Raw genomic sequence first — 18,116 nt, 5'->3', positions numbered from 1 at the left:
GACAGCCACTGAGAAAGGGTCTTGTCACCGGCTAGAAAGAACAGAGCACTTTTGTCCAGCACAAATACAAAGAACAACCTCTTTCTGTCTGACCGCAGAAGTTCCTCTAAACTCGTTCCAGTTGGTGTGTTTATACAAATGGCCATGCAGAACTTAAGCTTTGGTAGTTTCTCCAGTATTAATTGTAAGTCACTATGGATAAAACCGTCTAAATGAAAACATGAAAACATTCCATCTAGGTGACTTTTACTGGCCCTCTCCAAACCCAAGGTCACCGGGCGGTGGTGTAACCTGTGCACATTGATTACTTGATGCGCAACAGGTGTGCAACCTCACCCAACCCCAGAGGCCAAGCAGACTGGCAAGGTGAGATTGCTTAAAGCAGCCATCCTCCACAATCACACTCCACAGCTACAAGCAGTGTTTTTACAATACACAACACAATATCCCGTAAGAGGTAGCCAGAGGTTGTCTATCCAGCCAAACACAACCCTTGAACAAAATATACAATCTTGTCTTATCGTAAAGTGCTTTGCAATTCTGGCATAGGAGGCAGACAACAAGGACGGTCCTTCTGGGGCCGAACAGATATTTCAAAAGGAAAGAGCCAGACAAAAGAAGGTAAGCTTTGTGGCCTGAGGAGGAGGCTCCAGGCAAGAAGACGAATGCTTCTGTTTGCTGTGTTTGTGGGCTGATGGTTGTGGGGCCAGACGGAGACGTCTCCCTCCAGGGCTGGGACAGACCTCCAGCTCACCCACCAGAAAACTAACTTCACCAGCAGTCGAACACGCTCCGTGTTCCCTCCTCATTTGTAAACTCCTCACATGCACCATGAGCTCGCTGGACTTGCAAGGTCGTTATCCGAGACACACACACACACACACACACACACACACACACACACACACACACACACACACACACACACACACACACACACACACACACACACTCTCATTATAAAGAGTCTTGTGTCAAACGATGTCGTCAATATGAGCAGCATGAAGAAAACGTGCAACACATATCTGAAACTGATGCACGTACAAGCAGGTCTGAGTATTTGCACATATACATATGTGTTGTGTCCACAGACCACCCTGGTACAGATGGGCTGGTCTGTGGATGTTGAGCCAGTAATATGTTTATCCTACAGGGGCCCACGTTGGCGTGGCAGCAGCCCCTTCCCATGGTAGCATCTCCTCATTCTTTCATTTGAATCCAAGTACCTGCTAAAACAAATTGATTTTGCTCCTTGTATTCTTTGAAAAGCCAAGAAGAGAAAAGGGTGGACAAAATACACTTGGCCTCAGCAGGAATTTCATTAGGTCCTCGATACTTACACACACACACAGGCGGACGCCCAGTTCGCTGTCTCGACTGGGATGGTAATCGTATTTTCCAGAAACTATTCAGCGTAGCATGAGCTCTATCGCATCTTGACGGTGCGATAGAGAAGACAGCTAGTTTCACTCTTGTTGACTCCAGGACACCGATTTAACCTTAACCGATTTAACCATATTGTAACGTAATTTAATTGATTTATATTTGTTTGTGTTGTATCTTTGAATGCCCTGCAATTAAATACTTACACACAAAACACACACACATACACACACACACACACACACACACACACACACACACACACACACACACACACACACACACACACACACACACACACACATACATACACAAAATTACACCATGTGTTGTCAATAAAGCCATTCACATTTATTCTGTCTTCCCAAACTGGGCCGTAGGACAGCAGTACCACTGCAGACCAACACACACTCGGCGGGTCAGAAGCCAAGCCTGCTACTCATTTTCTCGGTTCTGCTGGGCTGGCATTTCCATGCAGTTCTGCGTCATTTCGGCTTCATTACTGCGGGCGGATTCCATCCATTGGGCTTCTGGACCACCCATAACACAATAGCTCCCCGCTCTGATTCCAGCGCTACTGTACGGGGATGTTTGTAATCGCTCTGACATCTTAGGAAAGGTCACCCTTTGTTGCCCCACTCAGACAGGAAGTGGGTTATTAAAGAGCACAGAGAGAGAGAGTGAGTCCTTTCTACCCACAGCCCATGTGACTCGTAATGAAATCCGTCAAGCAGAACCAAGCTCAACTAAACATCACAGTCTCTATCTGTCGTTTTGTTAATCAGAACTGCACTCTTATGTGTTTGTATGTAATATACATAATAATGTTCAAATAAAAACCTTTACTTTACGGTTTTGTCGAAACACTGTCCGTACTCAAAACATCTAGAAACAAAGCTTGTTGGTAACAATGTTTGGAATTCTCCTTGTGGAAACACCATGAATGTTGACAGTCTTCCAGCACCTCTCGTCTTGAACAAATCGCAGACTGATGCCGTGAAGCTTCATGCACCCAATGAGGTAGTTTGCTTATTTGATCAATTGTTTGTACTCGCATGATTCCTGCAGTTTCTGGGTTGTACCTTCATGGTTGAATGCAATTATTGTTATTATTTTTGGATGAAAGCACCTCTTTAACTAAAGTCATGTGTTTGAACAAAATAACATTGTGTCTATAACATCGCAGCTCTCAGGAAACGATGCATACAAAACGGCATATGAACGATTACATCAGATGGCTATCCCGGTGATAGCCATAGCATCCGTCAGCCAACTAAGACTTGGTTCAGAACAGTTCCTATTTCACCTGACCCCCTGATGTACAGTATCTTCAACGATACACTCCCTTTGGTTTAGGCAGAGTTCCACCCGAGAGCAGAAAATAGCAGGATGGGGGTTTGGGCAGAGTTCTACCAGAGAGCAGAATATCCCAGGATGGGGTTTGGACAGGGTTTTAGCAGAGCGCAGAATATGGGAGGGTGGGGGTTGTGGCAAGGTTTTACCCAAGAGCAGTATATGCAGGATGGGGGATGGTCTACAGTACTGCTAGAGAGCAGAATACGGCATGATGGGGGTGTTTGGGCAGAGGTCTGACAGAGAGCAGAATATGGCAGGATGGGGGGTTTGGACAGATCTCTGACAGAGAGCAGAATACGGCAGGATGGGGGGTTTGGGCAGAGGTCTGACAGAGAGCAGAATATGGCAGGATGGGGGGTTTGGGCAGAGGTCTACAGGGAAGAAGAATACGGCAGGATTGGGATTTGGGCATCCACCAAAATCTGCAGGATATTGAGCAGAAGGGATAAAGTCCTCAGCTGGTTTCTTTCACAGCCTCAACCTCCTCCTCCTCCTCCTCCTCCTTCAGTCCTGGGTGATCCCAACTCGGGAAACTCAGGACATGCAGTGGGGAATAACAAGTCATAAAATATATCCGTCAAACTCGATAAAGGCCCCGACACACAAGGTTCATTCCCCTATTGTCTGCATGGAGCTTACACCAGACTATAAACTGTACCACACTATAGAACAGACTTAAGATTGTATCAGACAGTATTTACTAGACCATACAAACTTTAAACCACTTTCCCAGAATACAGACTGCATCCATATGGACTGCACCTACCTGTAGGACTGTATTCCCAGACTGTAGACTGTATTCCAAGACTGTAGAGTATACCAGACTATAAACTATATTCCCAGACTATAGACCATACCAGACTGTAGACTGTATTCCCAGACTATAGACCATACCAGACTGTAGACTGTATTCCCGGACTATAGACCATACCAGACTGTAGACTGTATTCCCAGACTATAGACCATACCAGACTGTAGACTGTATTCCCAGACTATAGACCATACCAGACTATAGACTGTATTCCCAGACTATAGACCATATCAGAATGTAGACTGACTACAGGCCATAGAAGACTATAGACACCAGACTATACTCTCAGACAGTGTATACTCTCAGACATTATCTAGTCTATACTCTCAGACAGTCTATAGTCTATACTCTCAGACATTAGACTGTACAACAGACTCTAGTCTATACTCTTAGACAGTAGACTGTAACAACAGACTCTAGTCTATACTCTTAGACAGCAGACTGTAACAACAGACTCCAGTCTATACTCTCGGACAATAGATTTTAACAACAGACTCTAGTCAATACTGTCAGACAGTAGAATGTACTGCCAGACACTATAGTCAATACTCTCAGACATCGGACCATAAATACCAGATTGTGGGTTAAAACCCCGGCGTCCCACATCATTCCTTCTCCGGCTCAGTCCAAGTCTTCCGCCCACCATAAGGACACTCCAAATAATAACAGCAGAAACCACAGAAATAACTCCATTAAGGAGACGTTCCTAGCAGCTGCTGGTGGTAGCGGGGAACGCCAGGCGCTGGAAGCCACAGTATGTGTTAAGCTCTTCCACATGGCCCACATGCTAAAAAAAAGTTGCTGGAGAGTCTCGTGGTTCGTGTGTTTGGCTCCCAGCTTTAAGGTTCTGGGTTTGAACCCCAACGCCCGCAGTCTGCCTGTAGGCATCGCTAAGCAAGCTCCCCCAACGTCTACCTGCTCATTAATGTGGCTGAAAAACACTCCCCTGCTCAGTCGCTTTGGATAGCATCGTCTACTAAATAGTAAAAAAGTCACGTTCAGCTCTTCTAAATCTGGCTCAGCCCAGAGGAACTGGCAGGAGAAGCTGAACCGATGAAGAGCTCTGCTTGGGGAACCCATCCATCCGTCTGTCCATCCACTCGCCTTTTCATCAACTCAATACAAACATCGAGCTCCCACATGAATGTTCGTTATCCAGGTGTAAGCATTGATTGATTGGATGAAGCTTTGGCGGACAGAGAACACCTAGCTAACTTATTTAACACAACACTGGGAAAGGCTTTATGATGGGGCTTTTACTCTTGAAAGATTTATTGAAGAGATAAGTAATTCCTGGCAAACGCGCAACTTCTCTCTGATCACTTACGAAGACCACCGACTAGGCGGTTGGGAGTTGGGAATCAACCAACGGTCGCTGAATCAACCAGTGATCCAGCAATATTAAATTACGTCTTCGAAGCACAGGTGAGACAGTTGATTACCTGACAGAGGGTAGGAGAAATATAATCATCTGTTCCTTTTTTTAGGAGCCTGATATTTGTGGCGGGAGGCAGGCCCTGTTATTTGTTTGTTTGTGCCAATAACAAAAAATCACATAAACAAAGTTTGGAGGAGAAAGAGACGAAGTTTGGAGGAGAAAGACGAAGCAACGACACATTCTCTGGGAGTTTGCCAACGTTCTCCCCTGAGCTGTTGTGAAGGAGTAGGCAATGTCAGATGGCTGTTTACTGGCACCTATCTGGAAATAGAATCCCCAGCAGTTCTGGGCCTATATATCAATAAACAGCAATACACTGCACAATGACCTATAATATGCGTACTGCGTCATTACCATAAGTCAGAGCATCACATTGTTTTGCCAAGCTCTGTAGTGATGCCACAGCAGGACAAAGAAAGCAAACTAACAGCTGAATGCGTGACGGCAAGGGGACACACAAGTTTATTCCACAGGTCATCCTCAGTGGGTACAGACCTAAATGGGTCTAACCCCATGTTCCTCTAGAACATAGATAACAAATATAGTTTATGACAATGTATTGGTCTGAAACAGGGTTCAAACATGGTAACGCTTCCCAAAACAGAAAGCCGATACGGAGCTGAGAAGTGCTAGATATTGAAGAGAAGTGACCATGCCCTGATTAAAAGTCTTGTTTGACAGTAATGCGCTCGTACATGCAGTAGATAAGCTTCGACTGTTTCGACTGTTTTCTATTTTCAACGAGGGGACTTGGACTGAGGCACGGCTAGTCGGGCAGACAGATTCAGGCGGAGATTAAGAGGCGAGCAGAGCTGGGTTTGGCTGAAGGCCCGCAAAGACGAACATCATAGGAGAAAACCATCCAGACGTCCAAGTCAGGAAAAAACACATGAACCCAAAACTGTATTTGAGGTTGTTATTGATTCTAAATTTGGCCAATAGAGCTGGAAAGAAATAAAAGAAGAATTCTTCGTCAGGAGTTAACAGTAGAACAGGCAGGGCCTCCCGTCCCACTCCGCCCCGCTAGTCGGTGGTGAAAACCGTTTGGTTTCCAGTCGCGTGGTTTCAGTGATGACAGAGACCATCTAGCTGCTCTATATCTATATCTAGCCGTGCTATAGCTAAAAGGAGCTCCGCTACATCTATATCTAGCTGCTCTATATCTGTGTCTAGCTCAACTGGAGCTAGACATAGAATCTACTCGAATGGATTAAACAAAAGCCAGCTGTACATTTACCGAAGAGAATGATCTATTTTATAATTCTGTCCGATTTATTGGTGTACCTTAGATCATCTTCTTCTTACACTTTGAGTTGTAAAGGCTGTGATAGTTTGTATATAAGTTGTCTACATTTTATTTGTGTTATCTTTATTATCTATTTTGTTATCTGTTATGGTTGCTATCCATCCATCCTTCCATCTATCAACCCATCCTTGTCAAGGTTTAACTTTCTCCAGAAGCTTAGGGGTCTAAACAGTGTAAAGTTTAAACTTTACTTATCAGGGCTGTATACTGAATGGGGGTACACCATTCGCTATTGGACAGGAACCATTCAATTGCTTTAGTTTGAGCTATCTCCAAACCCACACACATCAACACCCACAGAGACACACACGCACACGCACACGCACACACACACACACACACACACACACACACACACACGCACACACACAACAAAACAGGAACACAGGGTCAACCAGCTACTTAAATTTGAGATCAACCAATACACCTTCAATAATTTGCGGGGCCAGAGTTCAGTCTGGTCGTATTTGGTTAGTCAGGTTGACAGCAGCTCACCACTCCCAATCTCTCCCTTTTTCTATCTGTCTCTCCATCTGTCTTTCTCACCATCTCCCCTATCTCACTCTGCCCCCCTCTCCCAGCCCCCTCTCTCTTTCTGCAACATTTATCCAGAGGAAAACTTTCTTGAGCTATTCTTGACCAAACGCGAGAGAGAGAGTGAGAGAGTGCAAGCAAAAGAGTTAGAAAGAGAGACAGGGAGCAAGAGAGCAAGAGAGAAGGTTCACATTAGAACCCCAGTTCATCGCCTTCATTAGAACCCCAGTTCATCGCCTTCATTAGAACCCCAGTTCATCGCCTTCATTAGAACCCCAGTTCATCACCTTCATTAGAACCCCAGTTCATCGCCTTCATTAGAACCCCAGTTCATCACCTTCATTCCAACCATTTAGAATTTTTTAATTAGAGAAAAAATACAAAGCATCAATCAATTAGATTAGATATGATTAATTGACAATGAAAACAAGCTTAAATTGCCGCCCTCTGTAGTGGCAGCAAATACCAACGCAAACTAATCATTGCTGCCTCTAAATTAATCCAATTTACAAATACATTAGACTTTAATTATTTAATCAGATTAAATTAATTTGTTAGTTGGCTTTGCAAAAGCTTGTCTGCTTCTACGCTGAAATGTTCTGGAACAGAACCAGAGAGAGGATGAGGAGATGAAGACTTGAGTAATGAAGGGTCTACGTCGCCAAGCGGCTTCAAAAGTTAACGGTAATTCCCAGGGAGGGGTTGCGGAAAAGGTTGAATCCCATCTGAAATAGCAAAATCCAGGACCCATCCCATCCAGATCCAATAGGACAAATATTTACACACGAGCCAGAGACAAAGAATCACAAGCTTCAAACATCAGACCTTTGACCTCCAGCAGATTACTCCAGGGTCTTCATAGAGCCCCTACGACCCACCGATCCAGCGGATTCTACTCAACGGTCGGACCCTCCTCAGACCCCTGATCCAGCTGATTCTACTCAACGGTCGGACCCTCCTCAGACCCCCGATCCCGCTGATTCTACTCAACGGTCGGACCCTCCTCAGTACCCCGATCCAGCTGATTCTACTCAACGGTCGGACCCTCCTCAGACCCCTGATCCAGCTGATTCTACTCAACGGTCAGACCCGTTGGGATGCAGGTTCCACAGAATCCAGACTTTTGGCTCCCAATCCTGGGGAACATTAACTTTGTCCACCTGGAGCTCCTGCTCCAGTTTTCTTTTGTGACTACGTGTTGAAGGGAAGTTTGATTCTTTTCAACTAGACTCTAAAGTTCTTGCAGAAATCGACTAAGTTCTAGTTTATTTCTGATTTGTTTTGGCTACTCTGTACTCTGTCCAGTTTTTTTAAACTAGTTACAGCGGTTTAACTTTTTAATTCAATATTGATTGTCTCCTTTCAGTTTCTCCCAGCTTCACTTGTAAGTCACTTGGATAAAGCAATGCGTAATCACTACATGTTAATATGCTAAAGACTCCTATAGCGGTCATATTGAATGCAATTTGCAGTTGACAAAAAAAAAAAAAAAGTAAAGGACTAAGATACAGATAGATCCCATAGACTAGATTGGAAGGAATAGTTGCCTTGGGACCGGCTCATATCCTGTGCAACAAGGCCTGGTATTAATAAATAGCCTGCGATCGTCTTGTAAATAGCCCTGCTGCAACATGCCGTCTTAAATAGCCATTCTGTTGGTGCTATACAAGTCTGCGCAGGCCTCTGTCGGGTCCTCAGCTTACCATACATCTGCCTCCGGGATGGAACACATGTGTTTGTGTGTGTGTGCCACGTGTGTCTGCGTTGTATGTGTCTGCGTTGTGTGTCTCACACTTTCACCCGCACCTTGCAGTCATTGTTTATGTGATATGTTAAATAGGTTCTTATTAAGTGTGTGAGGATTAGGTTTCGTAAAAGTGTGTTTGTGTGTCTGTGTGTGTGTGTGTGTGTGTGTGTGTGTGTGTGTGTGTGTGTGTGTGTGTGTGTGTGTGTGTGTGTGTGTGTGTGTGTGTGTGTGTGTGTGTGTGTGTGTGTGTTCCAAAGTCACAGAAAGCACCAGCTGGAGACTACCTCTACACACTGAGACTATGTAGTCTCTCTCTCCATACACTCCCTCTCTCCCTTCATCTTTACCTCTATCTCCCTCTTTCTCCCTCTTTCCCTCTCTCCCTCTTTATCTCCCCCCTCCTCTAATTCTCTTTCCCTTCATCTTAAAACAAAGTGGAAAGCACATATTTGTAGGCCTACAGTGTAAATTGTTAGGTTTTTGGTAAAGACATGAATGACTCATGAAGGTTTTGGTGTGAAGAAGAAACGCGTGTGGAGGCTAGTCGGTCGAGTTCAGCCCAAACCATCAGAAGACCAGAGCACATCCCATCTACAGTCACCTTCCTAAGAATTGAGCACATTTTAATCCTACTGTTTCCGATAAAAAAAATATTTTGTGGATGGCTGAACAATACGTCACTGTTATGGAAAAGGGCTAATACTTGAGTTGAAGTGCTACAAACTGTTCCTAAGGAGCATAAAAGGGTCTACAGCTGCTTTTATTTATGGAGCTGGATGAAACAGGCCTGATAAATCAAAGTGGCAGCTGAATAATAATTGTATCGGGGGGGAAGGAGATTTATCAATATATATAAGCAACCGGGTTATGCATTATAATTCACTCCTCTCTTCATTGTGATGGCAAAGGCCACAGTCTGGGTTGAGTTCACCTTTTACAAATTTACGGCAAATATATAACTTCCTGTTCAGTTGAGCAAGTTTAAAGCATTTTGTTCTGTGATAGATGATAGCCTACCCACCGTCTGCCTACACGTCTGTCTGCTCTCCATCTGTGTCTCCACTTCTACCTTCATGTCTGCCATGTCTGTCTGTCTTTGTTGACACAAACAGTCTTGTATGAAGACATCCGTCTGAATGTCTTGATACAGAACTTGAATCATCCATCATCCATTATTTATTGCAATAAAAAAAGAAAACACCAAAGTCTAAGACTATTGCAAGACAGAGAATGTGGGTACGTATATAAAACCGTGTGTGTATGTATATGTGGGTGTGCACGTGCATGTGTGTGTGTGTGTGTGTGTGTGTGTGTGTGTGTGTGTGTGTGTGTGTGTGTGTGTGTGTGTGTGTGTGTGTGTGTGTGTGTGTGTGCTTGTGTGTGTGTGTGTTTGTGTGTGGTAGTGTGTATGTGTGCTTGCGTGTGTGTGCGTGTGTGCATGCGCGTGTGCGTGTGTGTGTGTGTTTGTGTGTGGTAGTGTGTATGTGTGCATGCGCGTGTGCGTGTGTGTGTGTGTGTGTGTGTGTGTGTGTGTGTGTGTGTGTGTGTGTGTGCGTGAGTGCATGCATGCCTGCGTTCCAATAGGGAAGAGGAATGCAGCTCGTGTGCACCAGAGGATTCTCCAGTGACGGACATGATTTCTCTCAGGTGTCAATGAGTCCAAGTGTTTATAATAATGCTCTGCTGCCAGTAGGCCGACAACATAGAGGAGGGAGACAGAGGGAGGGAAAGAGGTAGAGGTGGGAGAGAGAGAGGGACAGAGTGAGGTGGAGTTGGAGGAGAGGGGTGGGGGGGGAGAGAGAGCGATTGAGGGAAATGGGATAGGGAGGGAGAGGGAGTGAGAGAGGAGGGGGAGAGAGAGATGGAGAAGGGGGAGACAAGCAAAGGAGAGAGGGAGGGAGATACTATAAACATTGGATCTTATTCCAGTCTCAACAAAATATCTGGCATGACGGAGTTTGCTGGCAATGGCTGCGCAATTACTTTCTCTTTTTTCTTGGTTGAAAGAGGAGGAAAGAGAGAATGCAGCAAGGAGAGGATGCTGAGCCAGGGCCAAGGAATGGTTACCAGACACCACTGGGCTTGGCTATTAGTAAGGAGATCCAGCTCTCTCTCTGTTTAAACAACAGATTGGTAACTCCTAGCCTTCTGCAGTCTGTTCAGTATCAGAGTTCTTCGAACACAGAGACACTCGCTCACCGTACGGCTCTCACCATCTCACTCTCTCTCCAGCTCGCTCCCACAGTAGCTCTCACTCTCCATCTGACTCTCTAGCTCTCTCTCTCTGTCAAACTCTCTCCCTCTCTCTAGCTTGCTCATCACCTCTGTGTCTCACTCTCTTGCTCGCTGGCTAAATTTCTCCCTCATACCTCACTCTCTCTCTTCCTCACTATCTCTGTGGCTCGCTCACTCTCTACGTCACTCCCTAGATCGCTCACTCTCTCTAGATTGCTCGTTCACTCTTAAGCTCACTCTCTAGCTCGCTCACTCACTCTCCAGCTCGTCCGACCGCTCCCGGCACCACAAAGCTCCATCTCTTTCCAACTCCTCCTTCCTTCTTCCCTCCAGAACCGTCCCACTTCTCCGTCTAGCGGAAGGCTGAACCCCCTGACCCTCAGCTGGGCCCGACCGCATGGCACCCCCAGCCCTGGAGCAGACACCCTAACCAGGGAGCCAAGGGGAAGACAGTCTGGCTGGGGCTGGGGAACTCTGCTACTGACGTAGGCTTCATGTTGTGGGACTAGAGCACCGGTTCCAGGTCCAGACCTTATTTGGCCGGTTTTCCCGTTCTTAAGGTCGGGAGATTCTTGCAACCATCTTACATTGTTGTCTCACATCGGCTTCCACACAGCCTTTTAATCCAATCAACATCTGCCCGTCACATCATTGTCCCAGCGGATTTATGCGCGTCGGTCCAGACTTAGGGATTAGCTGGCTCATGGCTATGAATCATGAGGAGCTCGGTTCAGGTATACAGGACCCTTAAGGAACCTTTAGAGAAAATGCTGTCGTGTAAATGTCATGCAAAAAGGGTCATCAATCTTTAGTTCATGAGTCAGCAATCTCCTGTGTCCTCATCTGCGTATCAGCTAACCCCAAGAGGGGATCGAACCCACGGCTGTGGAACACTGGGACCAGAGGCAGGGTTAAATCTAGGGTTGGTGGTGGAGGTTATTATCATGGGGTGTTAAGGGGGGGTGGGCTGTGTCGTGTTTCCTTGGTCCAGGGCGCCAGCAAGGACCATACGAGGCGCCCACAGGCCTGTTCTAAAAACAGCACTACTCAATCTTGAACAACTCTTTCCGACCTTTTTTAAGTCATTGTTGATAATATTGTGAGAAATCATTAAAATGACTTAATTCATTAACATGTCTTCACATAGATGAGTATCATTAATCCTTAATAATAATTTATAACTAAAGGCAAACTGAGTAAATTTGTTATCTCAGAAGAGTGTATCAAACTGGTTGCCCCTCGTATGACTCAGTATCAATGAAGTAGCTCTCAGGTTCCAAAAGGTTGGTTACCCCTGATGTAGAGAGAAGAAAGGGTCCGGACCAGTGTTGGTCATTCAGTGCAAACCTACACTCTCTCGCTCTCAATGACAAACTTCTACCTGTGTAATGGTGTTTGGTACGGTGTCTGTGTTGACCCCTCCTCTCTGTACACCCGTAACATGGAGCTCCTCTACAAACAGCCACCACACAACAACATCCCCAGCAGGAAGCTGGGGTTAACGATAGGCCCTTGAAGACACATGACCTCCACAAGAAGTCGCTACTCCCCCTCCCCCTGAAAACCTGGGGAAACCAAAAACAGCCCAACTCACACTCCCACCTCCCACCTCCCACCTCCCACCCCTTATGGTTCTCATCACGGGGCTTAAGGTCAGACTGGCAGCCGACAACCGCTGCTCTCGATCGTGACGTAAACGGTGGATACAGCGAGAGATCGACCGAATAAGAAAAACACCTAGGCCAGCCATCGAGCGGTACTGCACATTTTCTTTAGAGCCTCAGCGGTTTTTGAGTGTGGTGCGAGCGTCAACAGACGGCCTCGCGTCTCCACCGCCGCCGTCGCCGCCGTCGCCACCCCTAACGCCGCGGGGGAGACAGACAGACGGGCTCGGCGTTGACTCAGCCAGCAGGCCGGGGAACAAAGGAGCCTATAGAAGCACCTGGGCTGCCAGCCTCTGCTTAAGATCTGTTCCCTTTGCCTCGTTTTCTCCCCCCCTATATATGAGTGGCGAGAGAAGCAAAAAAAACACACACTAACACACAAGCCACGCAATTACTCCTGAGTGGGGCAGAACAGAGACGCTTGTCTTGAACGGGCTACAAACAGTGGTAGATTGTAAAGCCGGGGTAATATTGATAGAATCCATCTGCACAATATTTGCATTATCCGATACCTTGACATTAATGATGTGGCAATATTGTAGGGTTTGGGTTTTTACCACCAGCTAACTGTAACTTATGTAAGCAGGATTAAGTATCGAGAGGTAGAAGTCTACTGCGCAGGACAGTTACCACGGAAACCAGCAGGATGGATTGAACTCCGGGGTTGGGTTCATGACGAACCCTGGAGAATGAGGAGGTCTGAACATTTGACCACCCGAACAACAAGCCAAGAGGAACCAAGAGGGAATGGAACCCAGACCGTGTTCATGCCATGCTTTAGTTGAGCGGACAGGACTTTTATGAAGCCAGATGATCAATAACACTCGAAATAATATACAAAGGACTCATGTGACCCAAAGAGACCATTTTGTCTCCTTTTCTCACGGGTAAAACAGTGGACAGGTCAAAACATATACAAAATGCAGATAAACAGGTAAGCAGATTTAAATGAGTCGTCATTGGCACATATGTTAGGCCCATCCCGCAAAACCGTGCTCTTCCCTGTTCCTATGAGGATTAATCTTACCTAAGCGCTAGCCCCCGACTGTCTGTGCGTTGCTTAATTGCAGCGATTAAGAGTTATTGACCCAGAGATTATCTCAGTGTTTTTCTCATGCGTTTAGTTGACGTGCTGCTGCTGCTGTTGCTAGGGGCACCAGGGGAATCGCGGCCCCCGGAGAATATAAATCCCCCTCGGAAAATTGAGAGCAGCTTTCGAAGACACTGATCTGGTAGCAATTATCTTGCCCACGACGCAAATGCAAAAGTAAGGCTTCACGTTTCACGGTGGCCGCACACGCTCTGACATATTCCCTAATGTTTTAAATATCATTCATCACGCAGTGCTCGGGCTCACCTAAGCCAGCGCTCCTTGGCACGCTCGCGCAGGTCGACATTGGACCCTTCCGTTAACGCATAGCGCCTCCAAATTTGGATTTGAATCTGAGAATTAATCTGTTTTTACTCCTATTAGACCAGACAGGGCGGGGGGGGGGGGGGGGGGGGGGGGAGACGGGGGAGACGGGGAGGAGAAGCACAGGAGTCTCCAGGATTGCACATTTTTTTGGCCGTCTCCTGCCGTGACAAGGAAAAACAAACCGAAATGGCTAACCACAGCAGGGTTTAGCTGCACTTCATAAATACACTGGGAGATGTTCTCCTATCCTCTTGATGGATGGACGCTGATAATGAGGGAGGACTGCAAAGAAACATCTCTCCAAACACCAATTGAGAAACGTTTTTTTTGCTCCATAGGGGGAAGGTAACAACTTTAAAATTGTTTCTTAATCCTTTTTGCTCGTGTAAATCTGCTATTCAAGACGAGTTAGTCTCGCTGGTCCATTCACCATTCTGCCAAATGCTGACTCACGAAACACGCTGGCTCCATGATTATCAACAGATGAGTCTTCAGACCAGTCTGGAGCTAATGCTCGCCAAGACGTTATTGTGACACAGCGCTAGTTAATACCACAAAAGAACGCGACGCAAAAACAGAAAAGGAGGGGATTATATTCTACAAGTGTGATTTTTCGAATTCTCCAAAGCATTGACAGGTGACAACAATGCCGAACAAAGCCCAGGGCTGGCCCTGGAGGTGGTTAAGTTTCCATATTAAGTTAGCCAGAGAGGGGACACTTACTGTTGCTGCATGTACTGCGGTCGCACCATTTGGCTCAACCTCATCTGGGCCACGTTGCTAAGCGGCGGGGGGGCGTGGCCATAGGCTTGCGGGGACGCCTGCTGGGGTATGGGCCGCTGAGGTACCACGTTGTGTCCACCGGTGTGTCCGCCCGTGTGTCCGTTGGTATGTCCACCATTGTGTCCATTCCCAGGCAGGCCAGGGAAGGTGGAGGTGGATGGGGTCTTCTGTTCACAGGCCTTACCCTTGGATCCTGGCTTGCAGATACAAAGCTGGGGCCTCAGGCACATTCCTCCATTCTGGCACTGTGGGATGCAGTTGGCTGAGGCACAAAAGCCCATGGAGAGAGAGAGAGAGAGAGAGAGAGAGAGAGAGAGAGAGAGAGAGAGAGAGAGAGAGAGAGAGAGAGAGAGAGAGAGAGAGAGAGAGAGAGAGAGAGAGAGAGAGAGAGAGAGAGAGAGAGAGAGAGAGAGAGAATAGGGAAGCACAGAGAGAAGATAGAGAAGCACAGAGAGGGAGGGATCAGTGGTCCGAATTGAGCCTGATTTAATACAGGATATAGATATGGAGATAAACAGTGACAGACAGATGCATGCAGGAAGCTATGGAAACAAATGGGACATGTGTTAACAAGCTTATGAAGGCAGATGCATTGCTGCGTTATGGTGTGCACTTAGATCAAAATACCACCTTCGCCCTTCCAGTCATTAATCTAGACAGCACGTAGAGTAGGTGTGCTTGAGTTCATGAGCAATGAGTCACGAAAAAGTTTGTGGATTTAAAATGAATCCCGATCCTTTAAAATTAGAACAAATGTCAGGGCTTTATTGCCCAAATTCATCACCATAACCCAATGCCACAGCAAGAATTTTACATACCCTCTGCAGAACACAAAAAACACAAGTGATCAGGATCACAGCTGAATGATAGGCAAAGAAGTGACAACTGTCTCACAACATCGCATCCCTGCTGTTCTAATTCTCTTGATGTCTTTGGACCCTTTGGTGAAATTGTTTGACATTAGCATTCAGCAGACTGATTATAATTATATTTGCTTCCATCTTTCCCATTTACAAATTGGCCAACGTTTGCACACACACGCACATGAACAAAGACAGACAGACAGGTGCTTATAATATAAACCAGGTGACAGGTGTATCCATTAATCATTCAAACTTTAAAGATGGCCTCTTACCAACACCATAGAAACCCCTGAGGGCGGGACGTGTTCGCGTCGCTCCAAACCTGCCAGCTAAATTAGCCTCCCTTTCCCTTTCCCTTTCACATGATTAATGAACGCTAAGCTAAATGTCAACATGGGCTCCATGCCTTCCCGCCTAAGACATCGCAGGAATGCTTTCGTATGCGTAAGGGGGACCCGGCTACTTTGCAAAACAAATCAACTTAAAAAGAAATATCTTTATTGCTGGCATGAAATAGCCGCATGAACAAATGCAGTGATTGAGGGTCCCGCACCCCCACTGACAACACACACACCCTCACACACACACACACACACACACACACACACCCAGCACTAGGGTGTGACAGGCGATGACCTCAGAGATGATGAAACAACCCCGGCTACTTTTACCGCCACCCTCTCACCCTTTAGTTTAGCCAAAACATCATCATGCTGAAAGTTTCAGATCACCAGTGCTTTTTTATCAGAAGCCAACAGTTTTCACCATTCAACTCGGTTCAGACGTTCTCATGAGCTCAGGCGGAGTTCATACCAGGAAAACACTACAGTTAAATTGATTGTATCACTGAGACGTTGATACCAGGAAAACACTGGAGGTCTCTTTACAATCACAATGCAACAACAACCAAAAGGTAAGACAATACTACTCTCCTGATAGTCCCATCGTCAGGATTTAAATGGATCTCAACCCTATAGATGACATCATCCTTATTTGTGACCTTTTCATTCCAACCCTTCATAGGCCTCCTCCAAAGTAAATCGAGCAGCGAGGATGACGGAGAAGAAAAAATGGCGATGAGAGAGTGGAGCAGAAAGGAGGTGAGAGAAAACAAATCAACCTCCAGACCCTCTGATCTAAATGGGAACGGGGCTTACGTGCAGGGGTCAGGGTGTGTTCGACTTGTGTTTATGCGTCTGCATGTTTGTGCGTATGTATGTTTGAGCGCGTGTGATGTGGTTGCGTTCATGTGGTGGTGTCGGTGGTGGTGGTGGTGGGTGTAGGTGAAAAGCAGTCTTGGTGCCACGCGGGCGTATAATGGCTCTCTTTGTGCCGCTGCAAGGCTGGAGAAGGCTGTAGAGGAGGAACCCAACTGCACCAAGGTGGATAGACCCAGCATGAAAAGCAATGAGGACATCAGGGCAGCATAGGGGATATTACATTATATTGCAGTATACCCTAACCAACACGCCAAGTAAGGCTTTGTCTCCAGGTTGCAGTTGGTATGAACAGGCCTGCTGCGCCAGAGTCTGCAGGACACTTTGATGAAGGACTAAACCCAGAGCCCTAGATTAAGTTTGGCTTTCATCTCTAGGTAAATCACAATGGCTCGTACAATCAGCTTAAAACACTTCTGGTATTTCCCTTTGTGAGCAGAGCTAGAATTTGAAACGAGAGGAAGCATTTTTCTAAAATATCTCTCTGAGGCAGTTTTTTCACTAGGTAGAACTCGAAAATGACGACAAGATTAATGTTCAACTCAGATTTTCCGTTTTTATTTATTTCCCCCCAAAAAATTGGACAGCAGAACATCAAGCAACAGTTTGTTTCCCCTATCAAGCTGTCACCTGTCAATGCTTCGGCCGAATATAAAAATGAACACTTGCAATATGCGATCCCTTTCCATACTTTTGAGGCATTAATGAGCGCCAAGTCACCATAACTCAGTGGAGACTATTAGCCAAGTCATTTTTCCCAGTGAGATATTATATAAACACATATGTTTATATATTGTATCAACCCTTACTTTCTTGTCCAAGCACCAAACGGGTTGTGAAGATCTACTCCTCGTTATGGTAAGCTGTAACCACGCCGAACATGAACTTCTAGTTTTCCTAACACACTCTCTCGCTCCCCCTCCCCTACCCCTCTCAACTCCCCGATGCCCGCGCCCTCCTTCTGAGCACCTGGCGGACTATGGTTCTAAGGTGAACCGGGAATCATGGGAACAATTCAGGGGGCATTTAGGCTAGCCAAAGTCCATTATCTCTCAAGGGTTTGTTGTGTCTACGACATCAGTTAAGACTATGACGTCCACTTCAACCCCACTTAACGTCAGTGCAGAAACAAAAAGAAGTAAACTAAGATTTGAACGAGTTTGTCAATTTGGCAAATATCAGGTGGAACGCTAATGTTGAATTTTCCTTGCTGCATTGGATGTTATTGAATACTCTTGTGTAAGAGCTAGGGAGGGGCACACACAGACACACATGCATATACACAGAAACACACACACACACACACACACACACACACACACACACACACACACACACACACACACACACACACACACACAC

The 18,116-nt window shown here is 46.1% G+C and overlaps 1 protein-coding gene across 4 annotated transcripts in view; it reads right to left on the bottom strand.

The window, feature by feature from the left end:
- The window catches only part of ltbp1 (latent transforming growth factor beta binding protein 1), a 72,231-nt gene that overhangs the window by 48,753 nt on the left and 5,362 nt on the right, over positions 1–18,116 (bottom strand). For all 4 annotated transcript variants that reach the window (XM_056608798.1, XM_056608800.1, XM_056608799.1 and 1 more), the window contains exon 3: positions 14,615–14,936. In XM_056608798.1, coding sequence (XP_056464773.1) covers positions 14,615–14,936 — 322 coding nt within the window. The remainder of the gene's footprint in view (positions 1–14,614; positions 14,937–18,116) is intronic.

The sequence above is a fragment of the Gadus chalcogrammus genome, chromosome 15, assembly GCF_026213295.1.
Source record: "Gadus chalcogrammus isolate NIFS_2021 chromosome 15, NIFS_Gcha_1.0, whole genome shotgun sequence".
In the NCBI taxonomy this organism is placed as follows: Eukaryota; Metazoa; Chordata; class Actinopteri; order Gadiformes; family Gadidae; genus Gadus; species Gadus chalcogrammus.
Note: the sequence above shows the minus strand (reverse complement) of the source record. Positions and strands in the feature narration are given on the sequence as shown.